Below are 20133 nucleotides of genomic sequence, written 5' to 3'. Positions count from 1 at the left end.
CAAGATGGAAATCTTTGGCCTGAATGCCAAGCATCACGTCTGGAGGAAACCTGACACCACCCCGACAGGGAAGCATGCTGGTGGCAGCATCATGCTGTGGGGATGTTTTTTAGAGGCAGGGACTGGGAGACTAGTCAGGATCGAGGCAAATATGAATGGAGCAAAGTACAGAAAGATCCTTAATGAAAACCTGTTCAGGAGCTCTCAGACATGAACCTGATCAAACGTCTTTGGAGAGACCTGAAAATAGCTTTAGAGCAACGCTCCCCATCCAACCTGACAGCGCTTGAGAGGATCTGCAGAGAAGAATGGGAGAAACTCCACAAATACAGGTGTGCCAAGCTTGTAGCGTCATACTCAAGAAGACTCGAGGCTGTAATCGCTGCCAAAGGCACTTCAACAAAGTACTGAGTAAAGGGTCTGAATACTTATGCAAATGTAATATTTCCGTGGAATTTAAAAAAATAATTGAGCAAAAATGTTGCTTTATCATTATGGGCTATTGTTTGTAGATTGATGAGGGGGGGGAAAAACTATTTAATCAATTAAATATTTTCTAATTTAATCCATTTTAGAATAAGGCTGTAACGTAACAAAATGTGGAAAAGGGGAAGGGGTCTGATTACTTTCTGAATGCACTGTATATATATGCTACTGCTCTACTAAAAATCTCGGTTGACCAATAGCTTATCCACCAAACATTCAACCAGTCTACTAATTACGGTCAGCCTTAGTTGGTAGAGCATGCGCTGGCAATGCCATGATTGTGGGTTTGATTTTATTTTCATGTAAAAATGTATACTAAATGGTTTGTGTGTTTTCCTTTAGCCTCCGGTCCGAGAAGGCCCAGTGACACGCAGTGCCAGCAGGGCTGCCTCTCTCCACTCTCTATCTGATGCCTCATCTGACTCCTTCAGCCACTCTCCAGGTAAACAAACGTCAGTGTGCTGCTAACAGCTTCGCTTCCTCCACTGTCTCTGTCCCCTTACTGGGCTTGAACCGGTGATCCTCTGATGGCAAACACGTGACCGCCCTTTTTTGACAACGTACCGTCCAGTTGTGCTATAGAAAAATATTATCTTCGATAGCACCATTGGCAACATTTCAAGCTAGCTGTGGAGTGAGCTTATGGCACATTCTTACCTCCGTTAGACATGTATGTACGCACACACACACACACACACACACACAGAACAAAATGGGAAAAGGTGAGCAATTCAGAATCAGATGGTGAAGCGGACACATGGAGAGGGAAGTGCAGCTCACACAATTGGTGTTAGTTGTCATCAGTGATTGATTCCTGTGTGTTTGTGTGGGAGCTCACTCCTGCTCCCGTGTGTGTGTGTGTGTGTGTGTGTGTGTGTGTGTGTGTGTGTGTGTGTGTGTGTGTGTGTGTGTGTGTGTGTGTGTGTGTGTGTGTGTGTGTGTGTGTGTGTGTGTGTGTGTGTGTGTGTGTGTGTGTGTGTGTGTGCGTGTGTGTGTGTGCGTCAATCCCTCATGGGGTTTTACTTAGAATCTTCAGGGGTTTCTCAGGACACCCTGTAGACCTTCAGACCACAGTCTCCCATTAACACATCCGCTCATAATGAAATGAACTCACAGAGGGACATGGTCCTCACAGCCTGCGTTCCCTGCCTTCAAAAACAGTCAATCAAATCAAATTTTCATTGTCATGTGCACCGAATACAGTGAAATGCTTACTTACGAGCCCCTAACCAACAATGCAGTACAAATAAGAATAGTATATAAAAGTAACAAGTACTTAAAGAGCAGCAGTAAAATAGAGTCTATGTGAGGGGACACTGGTTAGTCTAGGTAATTGAGGTAATATGTACATATAGGTAGAGTTTTTAAAGTGACTATGCATAGATGATAACAACAGAGAGTAGCAGCGGTGTAAAAGAGGGGGGGGGGTCAATGCAAATAGTCTGCACATGGGGACAAAGATCGTACTTTTTTGGAGAAATGTCCTCTGGTCTGATGAAACAAAAATAGAACTGTTTGGCCATAATGACCATCGCTATGTTTGGAGGAAAAATGGGGAGGCTTGCAAGCAGAAGAACACCATTCCAACCGTGAATGACGGGGGTGGCAGCATCATGTTGTGGGAGTGCTTTGCTGCAAGAGGGACTGGTGTACTTCACAAAATAGATGGCATCATGAGGGAGGACAATTATGTGGATATATTGAAGCAACATCTCAAGACATCAGTCAGGATGTTAAAGCTTGGTCGCAAATGGGTATTCCAAATGGACAATGACCCCAAGCATACTTCCAAAGTTGTGGCAAAATGGCTTAAGGACAACAAAGTCAAGGTATTGAAGTGGCCATCATTAAGCCCTGACCTCAATCCTATAGAAAATGTGTGGGCAGAACTGTGTGAGCAAGGAAGCCTACAAACCTGACTCAGTTACACCAGCTCTGTCAGGAGGAATGGGCCAAAATTCACCCAACTTATTGTGGGAAGCTTGTGGAAGGCTGCCTGAAACGTTTGACCCAAGTTAAACAATATAAAGGCAACGCTACCAAATAGTAATTGAGTGTATGTAAACTTCTGACCCACTGGGAATATGATGAAAGAAACAAAAGCTGAAATCAATCATTCTCTCTACTATTATTCTGACATTTCACATTCTTAAAATAAAGTGGTGATCCTAACTGACCTAATACAGGACATTTTTACTAGGATTAAATGTCAAGAATTGTGAAAAACTGAGTTTAAATGTATTTGGCTAAGGTGTATGTAAACTTCCGACTTCAACTCTCTCTATCATCCTTTTGTTGTATCTCTTTTTGTCTATCACTCTACTTCTGTTTCTCTCTCGCTTACTCTTATCTAAGCTGTTTTCTGATGGTCACTGTGTTCCATTCCTCAATGAACAAACCTCGCTCTGTGTTGAGTCATTCATTCGATTTACATGTGAGTGGGTGGGTGGATGTGTGTGCGCATGTGTGTGTACGTGCGAGTGTGTGTGTGTGTGTGTGTGTGTGTGTGTGTGGTTTACCGCAGTATCCACGTTTTTTTTATCTTACTGACTTAGATGCTATGTTTCTTTCTTGTGTTTTCATGTTTTCACTCTTTCTCTGTCACTCTCTCCGTGTCCTCTTTCCCTTTATCAGCAGAATCTGATGGGAATGTTGTTTTTCTCCGAAGAGTTTTTTACTCATCTAATCTCTCCCCCCCCCCTCTCTCTCTCTCTCCTCCACCCTCCCTCCATATAGAGTCGGTGGACACTAAGCTGATGAACTTCAGTAACCTGCTGATGATGTACCAGGAGCAGGGGGGCAGCCCGGACTCCGACGACGACGGCTCCAAGCTCTCCATGCTGCCCCACCTGGCCGACCTGGTCAGCTACAGCATCCAAAAGGTCATCGGCTTCGCCAAGATGATCCCTGGCTTCAGGTGGGTGGAGGGCTGAGTGGGGGAAGGGGGGTGGGTGGGTGGATTAGGTAGGGGATGACAGGATAGCAAGGGGAGGGGGTAATGTGTGTGTGTGGTTGGGGGGGGTATGTACTTTACATTGTGTGCTTGTTTTTTTTTGAGAGAGAGATTGTGTGCGTTCATGTGTTTGTGTGTGTTCCCACAATGGGCGCAAAAACATGTGTGTATGTCATACTCCAATATGAGTAAAAGCAGTTGCCCTGAAAATCTATTTAACTCCACGTGGCATGAATGTGAACAAAGCCTTATTTGTGTGTTTACTCGTTTAAGGGTCTGAGTGTTCCTACAAACGAGGACAAGTGTGCCTACACATGCAATTATTTCCGTTATCTTTTGTTATCAGCAGCTGATATCTGTCCTACACATGACGCGAGTGGCTTTCTTCACAGTAACCTTAGGCGTGTGTGTGGTCGTCACTGTGTACATTCTGTCTCCCCCCCCCCCCCTCGGGGTGGCAGAGTAAAGTGAGGTCGAGGACACAGTAACGGGCATTGTTAGTAATGATCACGTAAGCTGTCTTCTGACCCAAGAAGAGCTTTGAGCTTAAAGGCTTGTCAGTGCGCTACAATTAATGTTACAAAGCCATTGCTTCTCGAAGACTCGAATCAAATCCAATTTTATTTGTCACATACACGCGGTTAGCAGATGTTAATGCGAGTGTAGCGAAATGCTTGCAAACTATAATACACTTTCTGAATGTCTTACTACAACTGAATCTAAGGTTGTGTTACTCAGATGTTTTTGCTGTGTGTGTGTGTGGGTGTGTGCATGGACCCGTGCATGTGTGAGATACGGCGCCTTACAACTCTAGACAATTGTTTATCTCGATTGCACAACACAACTGCTCAAACTAATGGGTATACATGCATCTTTGGTAACTCAATGACAGGGTTGCAAAACCGCCGACATGAACATGACATGAACTTCCTTATAGCACCACTTGTGAGTGGAGTTTATAAAGGTGTTATGAATAGCCAATAGCTATCTTGTGCCCCATCTACCTAAAGTGTTACCTACCTAAAGTGATCCTTCCACTATTTACCCACTATAGCTAGATCTAGATACCCCAGCCTTTTAACTTAACCCGTCTGACCATTAGCCCACTGTGCAACTGGAACGACTGATTTTTTTGACCAATCAGATATCGTGGGCTGGAACCAACCGTCTCCTAAATCTCAATCTACAACCCAATCCTTTTAACCCCTTTCTGACCCTACGAAGACCGTAAGCCGACTGATTATGTCCTCTTCTTTTAACAGATGCCACCTTCCTGATTCACATTCATTAACTATCAAACGGAAGAAAAACAACTTAAACAATGAGAAACGCTCGTTTCTGTTTCCCGCTGCAAAATCTTTTTTTTTCTTCTGCGGTGTGCACTAATGAATAGACCCCTGGTTGTAAATCCTTCCAGGGAGCTGACGGCTGAGGACCAGATTGCCCTGCTCAAGTCGAGTGCCATCGAGGTGATCATGCTGCGCTCCAACCAGTCCTTCAACCTGGAGGACATGTCCTGGAGCTGCGGAGGGCCCGACTTCAAGTACTGCGTCAACGACGTCACTAAAGGTACGAGACTTAGGCAGGCTAGCACACACATGTATGTGTGAGGATGGAACACAGACCTTGGGATCGACACACACACAAAGTATATGCAGTCAAAACCATTGTACTCGGTCAACGATGGCACTAGCACACACACAAACACCAGTCATTTCGCTTAGAGGACATGCTCTGAAACTGTGTGGGGACACCACTTTACAGAAAGGCGAGGCAATGTGACACACTCACACACACTCACTTGGCCACTATTGCTGCCACTAAAGGTGAGCGAGAAAGGGTAACAAACATGCATGCATTTGTGCAGGCACAAAACACACAGATATACACTCTCCAGTACATGTCCCGTGGCCTTCCTATCATGACTTTGTGTCAGTTCCGCCAGGAAAGCTGAAATGGAGTGTAACACACTTTGGCACGTGTACCTATGAACACGTACTCTCACACACACACCGTACACCCATCCGCAGACCCTCAAGGCACGGCATTCATTTGCCTTTCAACTAAGCCTCGGGTATTTTTACAGATCAACTGAAGAATGTCACTCTAGACCAAGACACTCTGGTGTCTTGGTCTCTCACAGAACGAATTTGGTTTTGTTCTCGAAGACAAACCCAAGTTAGCCACGGCATCTCTGTGGCTGACCAGTCATTTGGAGATTGACTCGGGCTCGACAGCAAATTAGCCAGACTTTTCCTGAAAACAAGGAAAACCTTGCGTTGTGCCCATTTTTATTTTATTTTCACTCAAAATTACGCTGTTGTTGTTGTTGTCTTCCGTAGCTAGTTACTTTGAAAATGGCATTGAGAGGAGTGTTAGGGAAACCATAAACAACCGTTATTTGTTACCTGGGCCCTTGTAATCTAGGATCAGTTCGGCCTTTTAAATTCTAATGAATAAGAGACATACATTGAACAAAAAATATAAAGGCAACATGCAACAATTTTAAAGATTGTACTGAGTTACAGTTCATATAAGGACAACAGTCAATTGAAATAAATTAATTTGGCCCTAGTCTATGGATTCCACATGACTGGGAATACAGATATGTATCTGTTGGTCACAGGATACCTAAAATAAAAGGTAGGGGTGCGGATCAGAAAACCAGTCAGTGTCTGGTGTGACCACCTTCGTTTAGAGTTGAACAGGCTGTTGAGTGTGGCCTGTGGAATTGTTGTCCCACTTCTCTCCAGTGGACGTGCGAAGTTGCTGCATATTGATGAGAACTGTAAACACGCTGTCGTACACATCGATCGAGAGCGTCCCAAACATGCTCAACGGGTGACATGTCTGGTGCAGGCCATGGAAGAACGGGGACATTTTCAGCTGCAAGGAATTGTGTAAAGACCCTTGCGTCGTGGGTCCGTGCAATATCATGCTGAAACATGAGGTGATGGCAGCGGATTAATGGCACAACAATGTGCCTTGGCATCTTGTCACGGTACCTCTGTGCATTCAAATTGCCATCGATAAAATGCAATTGTGTTTGTTGTCTGTAGCTTATTCATGCCCATACCATAACCCCACCGCACTCTATTCACAACGTTGACATCAGCAAACCGGTCACCCACACGACACCATACACGCTGACTGCCGTCTACAATTGAAACCGGAATAAATCTGCGAAGAGCACACTTCTCTAGCGTGCCAGTGGCCATCGAAGATGAGCATTTGCCTATTAAAGTTGGTTACGACGCCGAACTGCAGTCTGCTCAAGGCCCTGGTGAGGATGACGTGCATGCAGATGAGTTTCTGACAGTTTGTGCAGAAATACTTTGCTTAAGCAAGCCCACGGTTTCATCAGCTGTCCATGTGGCTGGTCTCATACGATCCCGCAGGTTAAGTGGCCGGATGTGGAGGTCCTGGGCTTGTGTGGTTACATGTGGTCTGCAGTTGAGGGGCCGGTTGGACGTACTGCCAAATTCTCTAAAACGACATTGGGCTTGGCTTATGGTAGAGAAATGAACATTCTGGCAGCAGCTCTAGTAGACATTCCTGCAGTCAGCATGCCAATTGCATGCTCCCTCAATACTTGAGACATCTGTGGCATTGTGCTGTGTGAGAAAACTGCACATTTTAGAGTGGCCTTTTATTGTCCACAGCACAAGGTGCACCTGTGTAACGAGCATGCTGTTTAATCAGCTTCTTGATATGCCACACCTGTCAGGTGGATGGATTATCTTAGCAAATGACAAATGCTCACTAGCAGGGATGTAAACAAATCTGTGCACAACATTTTAAAGACATTTTATTTCAGCTCATGAAACATGGGACCAACACTTTACGTTTATATTTTTTGTTCAGTGTAGATATACCGTATAACATATCACATACATGATATACTCTAAATCCATTTCTTATCTCACAAAACCACACAAATCCTTAGTGTTAGGCAAACAATATAATGAGAGATACAGTACCAGCCAAAAGTTTGGACAAACCTACTCATTCAAGGGTGTTTCTCTATTTTTTACTATTTTCTACATTGCAGAATAATAGTATAATAAAAGTGAAAACATCAAAACTATGAAATAACACATACGGAACCAAAAAAGTGTTACCACAATCCAAAGGGTAGCCACCCTTTTGCCTTGATGACAGCTTTGCACACTCTTAATTCAAATAAAAACCCTTGAATGAGTAGGTGTGTCCAAACATTTGACTGGTACTGTATATTGTGATTGTTATCTGATCTGATTGACGGTGTGTGTCTGTGTGTATGTGTGTGTGTGTGTTGTCTCCTGCAGCGGGCCACACTCTGGAGCTGCTGGAGCCCCTGGTCAAATTCCAGGTTGGCCTGAAAAAACTCAACCTCCACGAGGAGGAACACGTGCTGCTCATGGCCATCTGCCTACTCTCCCCAGGTACACGCTGACACTGGGTGTGGGGGGGGGGGGGGGGGGGGGGGGTAGTGTGTGTGTGTGTGTCTGTCATGAATTGTTTATGGGAGTCAGCTTGTTTTTGTGAGGATCAGTTAGCTTGTGTGTGTGTGTGTGGGGGGGGGGTTGTGTGTCTTTGTGCTGAAGTTCACTCACCTGTGCGTGTGTATATTTAGTGCATTTTCGTCAGTGAGGTTGACGATAACATGTGAATATACAGTGCATCCAGACCCCTTGACTTTTTCCACATTTTGTTATGTTACAGCCTTATTCTAGAATGGATTAAAACAATTGTTTCCCTCATCAATCTACACACAATATGCCATAATGACAAAGCGAAAACAGGTGTTTAGAAATGTTTGTACATTTCTTACAAATAAAAACAAAATGCCTTATTTACATAAGTATTCAGACCCTTTCCTATAAGACTCAAAATTGAGCTCAGGTGCATCCTATTTCCATTGATCATCATTGAGATGTTTCTATAACTTGATTGGAATTCATCTTTGGTAAATTTAATTGATTGGACATGATTTGGAAAGGCACGCACTTGTCTATATAAGGTCCCACAGTTGACAGTGCATGTCAGAGCAAAAACCAAGTCATGAGGTCAAAGGAATTGAAGGTCCCCATCTCTGCAGCACTCCACCAATCAGGCCTTTATGGTAGAGTGGCCAGACGGAAGCCACTCCTCAGTAAAAGGCACATGACAGCCCGTTTGGAGTTTGCCAAAAGGCAGCTAAAGTACTCTCAGACCATGAGAAACAAGATTCTCTGGTCTGATGAAACCAAGATTGAACTCATTGGCCTGAATGCCAAGCGTTACATCTGGAGGAAACCTGGCACCATCCCTACTGTGAAGCATGGTGGTGGCAGCTTTGGGGATGTTTTTCAGCGGCAGGTACTGGGAGACAAGTCAGGATCTCAGGGAAGATGAACGGAGACAAAGAACAGAGAGATCCTTGATGAAAACCTGCTCCAGAGCGCTCAGACTGGGGCAAAGGTTCACCTTCCAACATGACAATGACCCTAAGCACACAGCCAAGACAACGTAGGAGTGGCTTTGGGACAAGTCTCTGAATGACCTTGGAGTGGCCCAGCCAGAACCCGGACTTGAACCCGATCAAACATCTCTGGAGAGACCTGAAAATAGGTATGCAGCAACGCTCCCCATCCAACCTGACAGCGCTTGAGAGGATCTGTAGAGAAGAATGGGAGAAACTCCCCAAATACAGGTGTGCCAAGCTTGAAGCGTCATACCCAAGAAGACACTGTAATCTGTCTGTAATCACTGCCAATGATGCTTCAAGGACTGAGTAAAGGGTCTGAATACTTATGTAAATGTGATATTTCCGTTTTACATTTGCAAAAGTGTGTAAAAAAAAAAAGTTTTTGCTTTGTCATTATCGGGTATTATGTGTGATTAATATTTATTTTTAATCCATTTCTGTGAATAATATATGGAAGAAGTCAAGAGGTCTGAATACTTTCTGAATGCCCTGTACATGCATGCACTGCGTGCCTGTGTTTGCACATAAATATTCATCAATTTCTTATCTCTTGAATTCCTTAGTGTCTGATAACGTGTGTGTATATACACTGAGTATACAAAAACATTAGGAACACCTTACTAATATTGAGTTGCACCCCCTTTAGCCCTCAAAACAGCATCAATTCGTGTCAATTTGGGTCCAAGTTTGCTGGATTTCCTTTGGATGGTGAACCATTCTTGATACACACAGGAAACTGTTGAGCGTGAAAAACCCAGCAGTGATGCAGTTCTTTACACACTCACAGGTGCCTTGGCACCTACGACCATACGCCGTTCAAAGCTACTTAAATATTTTGTCTTGCCTTTTCACCCTCTGAATGGCACACATACACAATCCATGTCTCAATTGCCTTGAGGCTTAAAAATCATTTTTTAACTCGTCTCCTCCCTTTCATCTACACTGATTGAAGTGGATTTAACAAGTGACATCAATAGGGGATTTGAGCGTTCACCTGGTCAGTGTCACGTTCTGACCTTAGTTCTTTTATTATGTCTTTGCTTTAGTATGGTCAGGGCGTGAGTTGCGTGGGTTGTCTATGTTCGTTTTTCTATGTTGTGTTTTGCGTTTGGCCTGGTATGGTTCTCAATCAGAGGCAGGTGTCGTTAGTTGTCTTTGATTGAGAATCATACTTAGGTAGCCTTTTTTCGTGGGTGATTATTTTCTGTTCTGTGTTTTGTATTTCACCGTTCAGGACTGTTTCGTTTCGTTCTCGTTGTTTTTGTTTTGTGTTCATATAATAAATTCAATATGGACACTTACCACACTGCGCATTGGTCCTCCGATCCTTCTTACTACTCCTCCTCAGAAGAGGAGGACGAGAATCGTTACAGTCAGTCTATGTCATGGAAAGAGCAGGTGTTCTTAATGTTTTGTACACTCAGTGTAGATTTCCCAGTTTACTGTAGGCTAAAATATACATGCAAGCGTGTTTGTACATTATATAATATTAGCCTAATTGATTTATTTTCTCATGAAACCATACATATGCTTAGTTTTAGGCTGATGTTAGGCTAACATGCTGTGGGGAGGTGTGCCCCTTTTCATACAATAAGGTAATTTCTGGACATTATTTCTGGACATTTAGCGGACTCATTTTGGCTCAAGAGCACCTCTCTGAGGTAAAAGATCTGTATAGCCTCTTTAAAAGTCTTACCAGCCATGTCTTCCCCCTCCCTTCATGTGTAGACACTGTCTGGTATGGTGCAGGAGATAATGAATATGAAGAAGCCCTTTAAATGTCTTACCGTCTGTGTCTCCTTGCCCCTCTCCCTCCTTTCTCTCCTTTCTCTCCCCTCCAGACCGTCCGGGTGTGCAGGACCACGGGCGCATCGAGACCCTGCAGGACCATTTGTCGGAGACGCTGCAGGCCTACATCCAACTGCACCACCCGGGCGGCCGCCTCGTGTACGCCAAAATGATCCAGAAGCTGGCGGACCTGCGCAGCCTGAACGAGGAGCACTCCAAGCAGTACCGCTCGCTGTCCTTCCAGCCTGAGCACAGCATGCAGCTGACCCCGCTGGTGCTGGAGGTGTTCGGCAGCGAGGTCTCCTAAATTATCACTTTTTGGTGACCTTTGATGGAGGTGGATGAGGTGGACGAAAGGTCATAGGAGAGGTGGGAGGAGAGTATGAGGTGGGAGCTATAGGAATGTGGTTAGACGGACTGTGGATGGTGTGAATGTAAGTGTGTGAGTGAAGGTGTGTGTTGTGAGGGAGGGGGGGGTAATAGAAGTGTGTGTGTGTGTGAGTGAAGGTGTGTGTGTGTGTGTGTGTGCGCGTGCGCGTGCGTGTGTGTGTGTGTGTGTGTGTGTGTGTGTTAGAAATTCCCCTGCCTCGTGTGCATGTGTGCTTGAGGAGCTTCGGTAGGTCAGGCCTGGGACTGGGTACCTGAGGAGCTGTTGACTGGAACATGCAAAGCGTTGGGGAGCGAATTATACAAACAAGGGAATTTACTTCAGAACCATACATACATGGAACTTCTGCCTATATTTGACATGTACGCTTACCTTGGTATTTAAGAGACAGTATATTGCCAAACAGTATTGCGTCTTGTGTGCCGGTATATACAGTGCACCGTGTGCTTTTTGTGTGTGTGTCATGCAAGTGCTGCTTTTATGCATGGCGGTGTATGGTCACTCATACATATGATCACACACATACACACACACACACGTAAGGACACTCACTTATACAGTTGTTGGAGCTACCTCTGATTTTCTCCTCTCTCAGTTTTTGTATTCAGAAATACACACAGCATAGAACCTTCAAAATGCATGATAACATTTCAATCGTGGATAGCTGATAGACACTAGGTCCTCACTGGAGCGAAAACAGTGCCTGCAAAGTATTTCCACGTGTTTCTCTCATCCTTTCTCCGGTTACTCTGCTCAATTGCTTCCCTCAAGGGCAAGTGTTTGAGTGTACGTATACGCCGCAAAACGCACGTCCTTCACCTCTGCCAAAGGTATTGTCCACGCTCTTCTCTAAGCTTCCAGGCTTCTAGTGTAGCCACATGATGCCTTTTATGTGCACACTCACCGTTTGTGCTAGCTTTTGCTAACTAGCCTCTAGGAATTGATGAAGGAAATGTGTATATTCTGAATAGATTCATACAGCCTGCAGAATATTATCTGTAACCTGGAAATAGTTTGGTTGTGGAATAGTGTGCGTGAGCTGTGGCTGTTTAGTCACTAAAACAAGCTGTCAATCAAACCAAGCCAGAGCTCTGGTTGGTTGGTTTCTTTCTTTTGGAGGGGTTGGGGGGAAGGGAGAATTATGATAGCTCTAAATAGACTTAGCTACAACTTCTATGTATCACGAACACTGCTACCTGTACTCAAGCGTATCTATTAATATATGTCTATGTTCAAGTTATACCACCGTTTTTAAAGGGCTACAATGCCAAACTGACTGGAAATGCATAGTTAGGCCGGTTACTCTACTGTCTACGTCTTTTTGTATTATAGCCACAAACCATGCAAGTTATCTGGACAGGATCTTAAAACAATTCCATGAATTGTTCATTTTTTTCCCTCAAATGTACAGTTTTTAGTAGGTGGAGTGTTTCAAAGCTGCTTCTTCACAGATATCACCCCTTTCGTTTCCAACTCGGAAGTGGAATTATTTGAAAAGAATGTCTTGAGGACTCGGATGGACCGTTTTCTGTTTCGTTTTTTGACACGTCCGAGTCCTCCGATGTTGTATGCTGCTCAGCCCTCCAGTGGCTGCATCCTGTAAATACTACGTATCGATACAATGACCCCCGCAGCTGTACATAGGGCTACATAGATATTACTACTACTAACGCTTAGTAAGGAAATTCTTGGATTATATATGCAAACATGATACTGATGACCGTGTTTTACGACTTATTCTCACTTTCTCTCTCTGAAACACTATGCTTTCTCAACTTTTTTTTTATATATATACAGTACCAGTCAATGTTTGGACACACCTACTCATTCAAGGGTTTTTCTTTATTTTTACTATTTTCTACATCGTAGAATAATAGTTAAGACATCAAATCTATGAAGTCATACATATGGAATCATGTAGTAGCCAAAAAAAGTGAAAATATATTTTAGATGTTAGATTCTTCAAAGTAGCCACCCTTTGCCTTGATGACAGCTTTGCACACTCTTGGCATTCTCTCAACCAGCTTCATGAGGAATGCTTATCCAACAGTCTTGAAGGAGTTCCAACATATGCTGAGCACTCATTGCCTGCTTTTCCTTCACTCTGCGGTCCAACTCATTCCAATCTCATTCCATTCTCAATTAGGTTGAGGTCAGGTGATTCTGTAGGCCGGGTCATCTGATGCAACACTCCATCACTCTACTTGGTCAAATAGCCCTTACACAGCCTGGAGGTGTGTTTTGGGTCATTGGCCTGTTGGAAAATAAATTATAGTCCCCTAAGCGCAAACCAGATTGGATGATGTATCATTGCACAATTCTATGGTATCCATGCTAGTTAAGTATGTCCTGAATTCTAACTAAATCATTGACAATGTCACCAGCAAAGCACTCCCACACCATCACACCTCCTCCTCCATGCTTCACTGTGGGAACCACACATGCGGAGATCATCCGTTCACCTACTATATGTCTCACAAAGACGCGGCGATTGGAACCAAAAATCTCAAATTTGGCCTCATCAGACCAAAGAACAGATTTCCACCAGTCTAATGTCAATTGCTCATGTTTCTTGGCCCAAGCGAGTCTCTTTTTCTTATTGGTTTCCTTTAGCAGCTGTTTCTTTGCAACAAATTGACCATAAAGGCCTGATTTCACGCAGTCTCCTCTAAACAGTTGATGTTGAGATGTGTCTGTTACTTGAAGCACGAAGCATTATTTTGGGCTGCAATCTGAGGTGAAGTTAACTCTAATTGGGCTTATCCTCTGCAGCAAAGGTAACTCTGAGTCTTCCTTTCCTGTGGCGGTCCTCATGATAGCCAGTTTCATCATAGCCCTTGATGGTTTTTGCAACTGCACTTGAAGAAACTTTCAAAGTTCTTGTCTTAAAGTAATGATGGACTGCCGTTTCTCTTTGCTTATTTGAGCTGTTCTTGCCATAATAGGGCTATCTTCTGTATACCACCCCTACCTTGTCACAACACAACTGATTGGCTCAAACACATTAAGAAGGAAAGAAATTCCACAATTTAACTTTTAACAAAGCACACCTGTTAATTGAAATTTATTCTAGGTGAATACCTCATGAAGCTGGCTGAGAGAATGCCAAGAGTGTGCAAAGCTGTCATCAAGGCAATGGGTGGCTACTTTGAAGAATCTAAAATCTAAAATATATTTAGATTTTTTTAACACTTTTTTTGGTTATTACATGATTCCATATGTGTTATTTCATAGTTTTGATGTCTTCACTATTATTCTACAATGTAGAAAATAGTACAAATAAAGAAAACCCCTGGAATGTGTCGGTGTGTCCAAACTTTTCTACTTATATATATATATATAGATTAATCTATATATGTTTGGGTGTGGGTGAGTGATTGATTGACGCATTGGCTAAGGTTGTGTCGTCGATGGGTGGTTGGCGCCTTTACTTTGGTTAGTCATTTGGGAGAAAAAGGATGTTATACAAGCTGAATATACAGTGCTGCTCTCTAATATAAGCCATATAGAGGGAGAGAAATACAAAAAAAGCCAGTTTAAAGAAATGTGGCTCGTATTCATTAGTAGCTATTGATTTCATTGGGCTGTAGATACACAATTGATATATCTAATATGTTATTTCTATGGCTCAGATATGCTATTGTACTTGTATAAAGTAGAACCAACTCATATGCTTTCGATCTCTTCATTCCCCTGTCCATGCAAGAACCGTGTGTAAGGTCACCCAAGGGTGTGCAACACATTGGCTGTGTGGATTAGGTGAGTTCACCCATACAATGTAAAGCACTTCATTCCAATCCCATATTATGAACTATTAAGGCTACCCTACAGAGACCTTAAAGGTTTTTAGGGAGCACCTGTTGACCACATTTAATGTCATGTCACCTGCGCCAGTGTTCAAAATGACCTACATGTGTATGATATTGTAAAGCAAGTGAATGGACACTGGGGACCGCTTTCCCTGGACACATTTTTATTAAATTCATGTTTAGTCCAGGTCTAGGCTTAGCCTAATCTGTGTGCCGGAAACTGTCCGAAGAGGCTATAGCGATATCTTGGTTAATTGTGAAGTTGCCCTTATATGCTGACCTTTGGTCATTTCCCCCACTAATGGTTAAGTTTAGGATTCGGGAAGGGAGAAGCTGAGCCTAGATCTATACCTAGGGGTTACTTCTCCCCGGCGCCTATAATATCTCCTTCTGTTTTAATGGGCATGACACATTGACTTCCTGGAATGTTTCAATTATGTCAGCCTATAGCTGTGGCCTCGGAGCTAAGACACTGACATCATCTGGGGAAATTGTCAAAAAAGAGGGTAAATGGATTGCGTGAGTCGAGGTAGACGGCGCTCTATTGTACATCCTGTCCTTCAGTCCCTGTACGCGAGTGCCACTTCTGCTTCAACTGGACTCGTGATTGGCCAAACAGAAACTACTGTGGCACTTAGTTATGACATCGTCACTATAGGCTACAGAGAGTGCTATTTTGTGGTCTTCTTGCAGGACGTGGGGGAAAACAAGGACTCTGTCTTCCTACTGTTGAAGGAACGTAATCAGAACATTGTGTTCTTAGCATACAGTAAACCTTGTCATTGCTTTAAAACATCAACATTAACATTAGACGTCAGATAGTGGACCACAACATACTCCCTCACTCTCCCCCTTATTGACAGTCATTCATTATTTTGTTATGTCCCCTCCCAGCCACCATAGCAAATGTTCCGTTGAATGACTGCAGAAAAATTTATTTTTAGTGGATTTTTATCGATTTAAGCTATAGAAGTTGTATAAAGGGATGTTGTTTTGCAAAACACACTAAATACCTAGTGTTAGGAATTCACTGACATAGGCACCTGATGATTCGTGGAATTATTTTAGTTCATGCTGTTGATTGACAAGTTCCTCTTTCTCGGGATGTGTTTCATTAAGGTGATGGTAGGCTACATGATTCCTTTTACTCAGTACCACTCGTGTTCATGTCAGTTTGGTGAAGGTTATGGTGTGTTGCAAGGTTACGGTTGTTAGATGACTTGTGCATTTTGGGCGGTTTTGGTTTTTAATTTCCTTTCCACATGCATATCTCTGTGTGTACATAAAGAGAGTTGATTGTTTTCAGTTGATGAGATATAGATATACAGTATTGATTTTCGGTATGTATGTATAAAGGCTTGGGTATCATGTAAGTGCCACAGGGCGGGATGTTGTCACAAATCTCCCCTTTAAAGAAGTACAGGGTAAGGAGAGGTCTCTCTCGCTCGCATCTGGTTTGCACAGTTATAGCTGCTCAATATCCAGTCAAACGGAGGGGATATTCCAAAACGCTTGATGAAGAAAAGGCCTAAAGTGGCTTTATGACCATTGATATAAACTTTAGACTTTTCACCTAATAAGCTGTTCAATAGCATTAACTATGGTAAGGACGAGCAAACTCTGAATGTTTCTTTCTAGAGATATTTTGATCAGTAATCCAAATTAAGCATTTTTCATTTTCATTCATCGACTTAGAACGTCTCAATTTTAGCTCTGACATTTTTAGCGAACTCCTAACTGGAACATACAGGTAACTGCCAAAATAAAGGAAACACTTGAGCAAATGAGCGATGCAAAGTACATTGAAAGCAGGAGCTTCCTCACAGGTGTGGTTCCGAAATGAGTATGAGCAATTAACGTCGTGCTTAGGATCATGCATAAAAATGCCCAGTTACCCATTATTTTGGCTACCATGACTAGAAGAAAAGATCTTAGTGACTTTGAAAGAGGGGGGTCTTTAAGGAGCATAGGGTGTTTAAAGGGTGTGTGTGTTTCAGTCACCAGATCTCAACCCAATTGAACACTTATGGGAGATTCTGGAGCGGCTCCTGAGACAGCATTTTACACCACCATCAACAGAATTTCTCATAGAAGAATGGTGTCGCATCACTCCAATTGAGTTCCAGACGCTGGGAGAATCTATGCCAAGCTGTTCTGGTGTCTTGTAGCAGTCCACCGCCCTATTAAGACACTTTGTTGGCGTTCCCTTTATTTTTGTCAGTTACCTTTAGGAACCATTTATTAAATGGAAATTCAACTAGAAATGTTGAGTTTAATACAGTAGGCTATGTCTTTTCTTGTCTTGTTTATTTTTCTATGTCAAACAGAGGGTGAATGCCTACATTTACAGCCCATGGTACACCAGCATCAGCTAGCTTAACAGTCTCATATTTGAAGTTCTTATGTATAAAGGTTGTACAAAGCAATTACCATTACAAATCCAGTTTGAAAAAACGATTCGAAATTCAACTTACAAATAGATTTTTTTTTTTTTTTTTTTTTTTTTTTTAAAGAACATTATATGAATCGTTTTGATTGAGTGAGATTGCCTTTCAATAAACGTTTTGAATGTGACAGGGATTGATACACAGTACCGTTGATTTTGCCGTGTAGATTTTTATTTTGTTCTTCTTCAAACATTAAAAGGAGTGTCCACAATGGATGTACACAACAATGATCTACCTCTTTTAGCTACAGATTATGCTTTAGCATTAAAGCAGTTGCCTCTGTTTTTTACTTTTGTAATATGTGTTGGTATTTATTGTTGTCTAATGAAACACTTTGATTACCTCAAAGATGTCTCATCATGCAGACTGGGAGACTATACAGCTAATGAAGTCATTGGTATTTTTTATTTTTTTTGTAAAGTATTTTTCAACTAAAAGCATTGCATTTTTGAAGTAACGCACAAACACCCACCAGGGGTTGTGGTTTAATTGTGCCTGCATTCTGACCAATGGGATTCCAGGCTGGGTTTGGGTTGGCCGGGGTTGCGTTTCATTCTAATACGTGGTTTCCTCCCTTTTTTTTCTTAGTTCACTCGCATATCGCACGTCTGACACAACAATGTAAGAAATACCTGCACCTGGTTTCCGCCATATTCGGCTTTCATTGAAGGACAGAAGGGAGGGAGCAACATCCTGGAATGAAACGCAGCCAGAGACTTAACTGTGACCTCTGTATAGAGAGGTCATGAGTCATATGGTTTCGGCCGGAGAGTTGGAGTGTCTGCTCCTCTTGGCACAGTTGGAATGGTCTTTGCCCTCACTAGATGTCTCTCACTCTGTCCCCTTTCCCCAATCCATCTCTTCTCTCTCTCCTTCCCTCCTTCTCTCAGCTCATTTTCTCCACTCTTATGCCCCAGCCCATATTTTTAGAGTAGACTATTCCATATAGATCTTCAGATTTTCAGGAAAGGGCAAAAGTTCTGAGAGGACAACCCTCAGTATCCATTTAATGCTGCTTTTATCAAGAACATCACAGGTTGATGTGAATGTTGTTATTCTTACTACCCTTGGCACGGTTGAGTATCACCCAGCAGAAATATGCTAACCAGGACATAGGAGGCCACAGTGTCGTGTTGTGTAGTTTTTGTAAAGCTGAGTAGTTTAGGTTGGTCTGAAGCTAGGGCAAGCTGGTTCTAGAAAAGCACACATGGGGCAAGTTCCTATTTGAACAATGTGGACTTGAGGAAGTTGATGCCCATTTATAAACTTTCATTAAACTGCTTTAATTGATCAGTGTAATATTAATCGCCAGCTACCACAGCCGCGGGAAGTAGGGGCACTACAGTACCTCTGGAAATATCGGAATTACATTATGAAAACGTTTTTTGTTGTTGTTTTTGTTTAACAAATGTAGGCCTTTACAAGTCATGTATTAGTGGACCTATATAGCAGTCTGTAGCGTGGGCAAAAAAAAATAAAAAATTCTACCCTGCCCGACATTGCTCAGTTAGTGCCAATTGAAGATGTTGAGTAACTGCTATAATATCTTTTGAGTGCTGTTATTTAATACGTTTTGGCAATGGTCCCTGCTATCTTTCCAACTAACTGTCTCAATTTTGACCGTTTGTTTTCAAACAACTTTAAAAAAGAAAAGACAAAATGTGTCTAGGAAAAAATCTGCCAGTTTGATAATCAGTCGTCATGCTAGCTATTGGAGGTACACTGCCGTTCAAAAGTTTGGGTTCACTTAGAGATGTCCTTGTTTTCCATGAAAACATACATGAAATGAGTTGCAAAATGAATAGGAAATATAGTCAAGACGTTGACACGGTTAGAAAGAATGATTTTTCAATTGAAATAATAATTGTGTCCTTCAAAACGTTGCTTTCGTCAAAGAATCCTCCATTTGCAGCAATTACAGCCTTGCAGACCTTTGGTATTCTAGTTGTCAATTTGTTAATTTCACCCCATGCTTCCTGAAGCACATCCCACAAGTTGGATTGGCTTGATGGGCAATTCTTACGTACCATACAGTCAAGCTGCTCCCACAACAGCTCAATAGGGTTGAGATCCGGTGACTGTGCTGGCCACTCCATTATAGACAGAATTCAAGCTGACTGCTTCTTCCCTAAATGGTTCTTGCATAGCTTGGAGCTGTGCTTTGGGTCCTTGTCCTGTGACGAAATTGGCTCCCATTAAGCGCCGTCCACAGGGTATGGCATGGCATTGCAAAATGAGGTGATAACCTTCCTTCTTCAAGATCCCTTTTACCCTGTACAAATCTCCCACTTTACCACCGCCAAAGCACACCCAGAACGTCACATAGCCTCCACAATGCTTGACAGATGGCGTCAAGCACTCCTCCAACATCTTCACTTTTCCTGAGTCTCACGAATTGTCTTCTTTGTGATCCAAACACCTCAAACTTAGATTAGTCTGTCCATAACACTTTTTTCCAAACTTCCTGTGTCCAGTGTCTGAGTTCTTTTGCCTATCTTAATCTTTTATTTTTATTGGCCAGTCTGAGATATGGCTTTTTCTTTGCAACTCTGCCTAGAAAGCCAGCATCCCAGAGTCGCCTCTTCACTGTTGACGTTGAGACTGGTGTTTTGCGGGTACTATATAATGAAGCTGCCAGTTGAGGACTTGTGAGGCGTCTGTTTCTCAAACTCTAATGTACTTGTCCTCTTGCTCAGTTGTGCACCGGGCCCTCCCACTCCTCTTTCTATTCTGGTTAGCGCCAGTTTGTGCTGTTCTGTGAAGGGAGTAGTACACAGCGTTGTACGAGGTCTTCAGTTTCTTGGCAATTTCTC

General features: G+C 42.8%; 1 protein-coding gene across 2 annotated transcripts in view; it reads left to right on the top strand.

Moving 5' to 3' along the window:
* LOC110493951 (vitamin D3 receptor B) overlaps positions 1–18973 on the top strand; it is a 73824-nt gene extending 54851 nt beyond the window's left edge. The window contains exons 6-11 of one of the 2 annotated variants that reach the window (XM_036949968.1): positions 829–928; positions 3223–3403; positions 4857–5008; positions 7747–7863; positions 10730–10974; positions 17909–18973. In XM_036949968.1, coding sequence (XP_036805863.1) covers positions 829–928; positions 3223–3403; positions 4857–5008; positions 7747–7863; positions 10730–10974; positions 17909–17932 — 819 coding nt within the window. In that variant the 3' untranslated portion in view covers positions 17933–18973. Of the gene's footprint in view, positions 1–828; positions 929–3222; positions 3404–4856; positions 5009–7746; positions 7864–10729; positions 12921–17908 lie in introns of those variants that run through there. The other variant, XM_036949969.1, reaches the window with a different exon arrangement.
* Positions 18974–20133: the final 1160 nt, after the last annotated feature.

The sequence above is a fragment of the Oncorhynchus mykiss genome, chromosome 17, assembly GCF_013265735.2.
Source record: "Oncorhynchus mykiss isolate Arlee chromosome 17, USDA_OmykA_1.1, whole genome shotgun sequence".
NCBI lineage: Eukaryota > Metazoa > Chordata > Actinopteri > Salmoniformes > Salmonidae > Oncorhynchus > Oncorhynchus mykiss.
The sequence above is the reverse complement of the archived record's forward strand: the minus strand, read 5'-3'. Positions and strand labels throughout refer to the sequence as shown.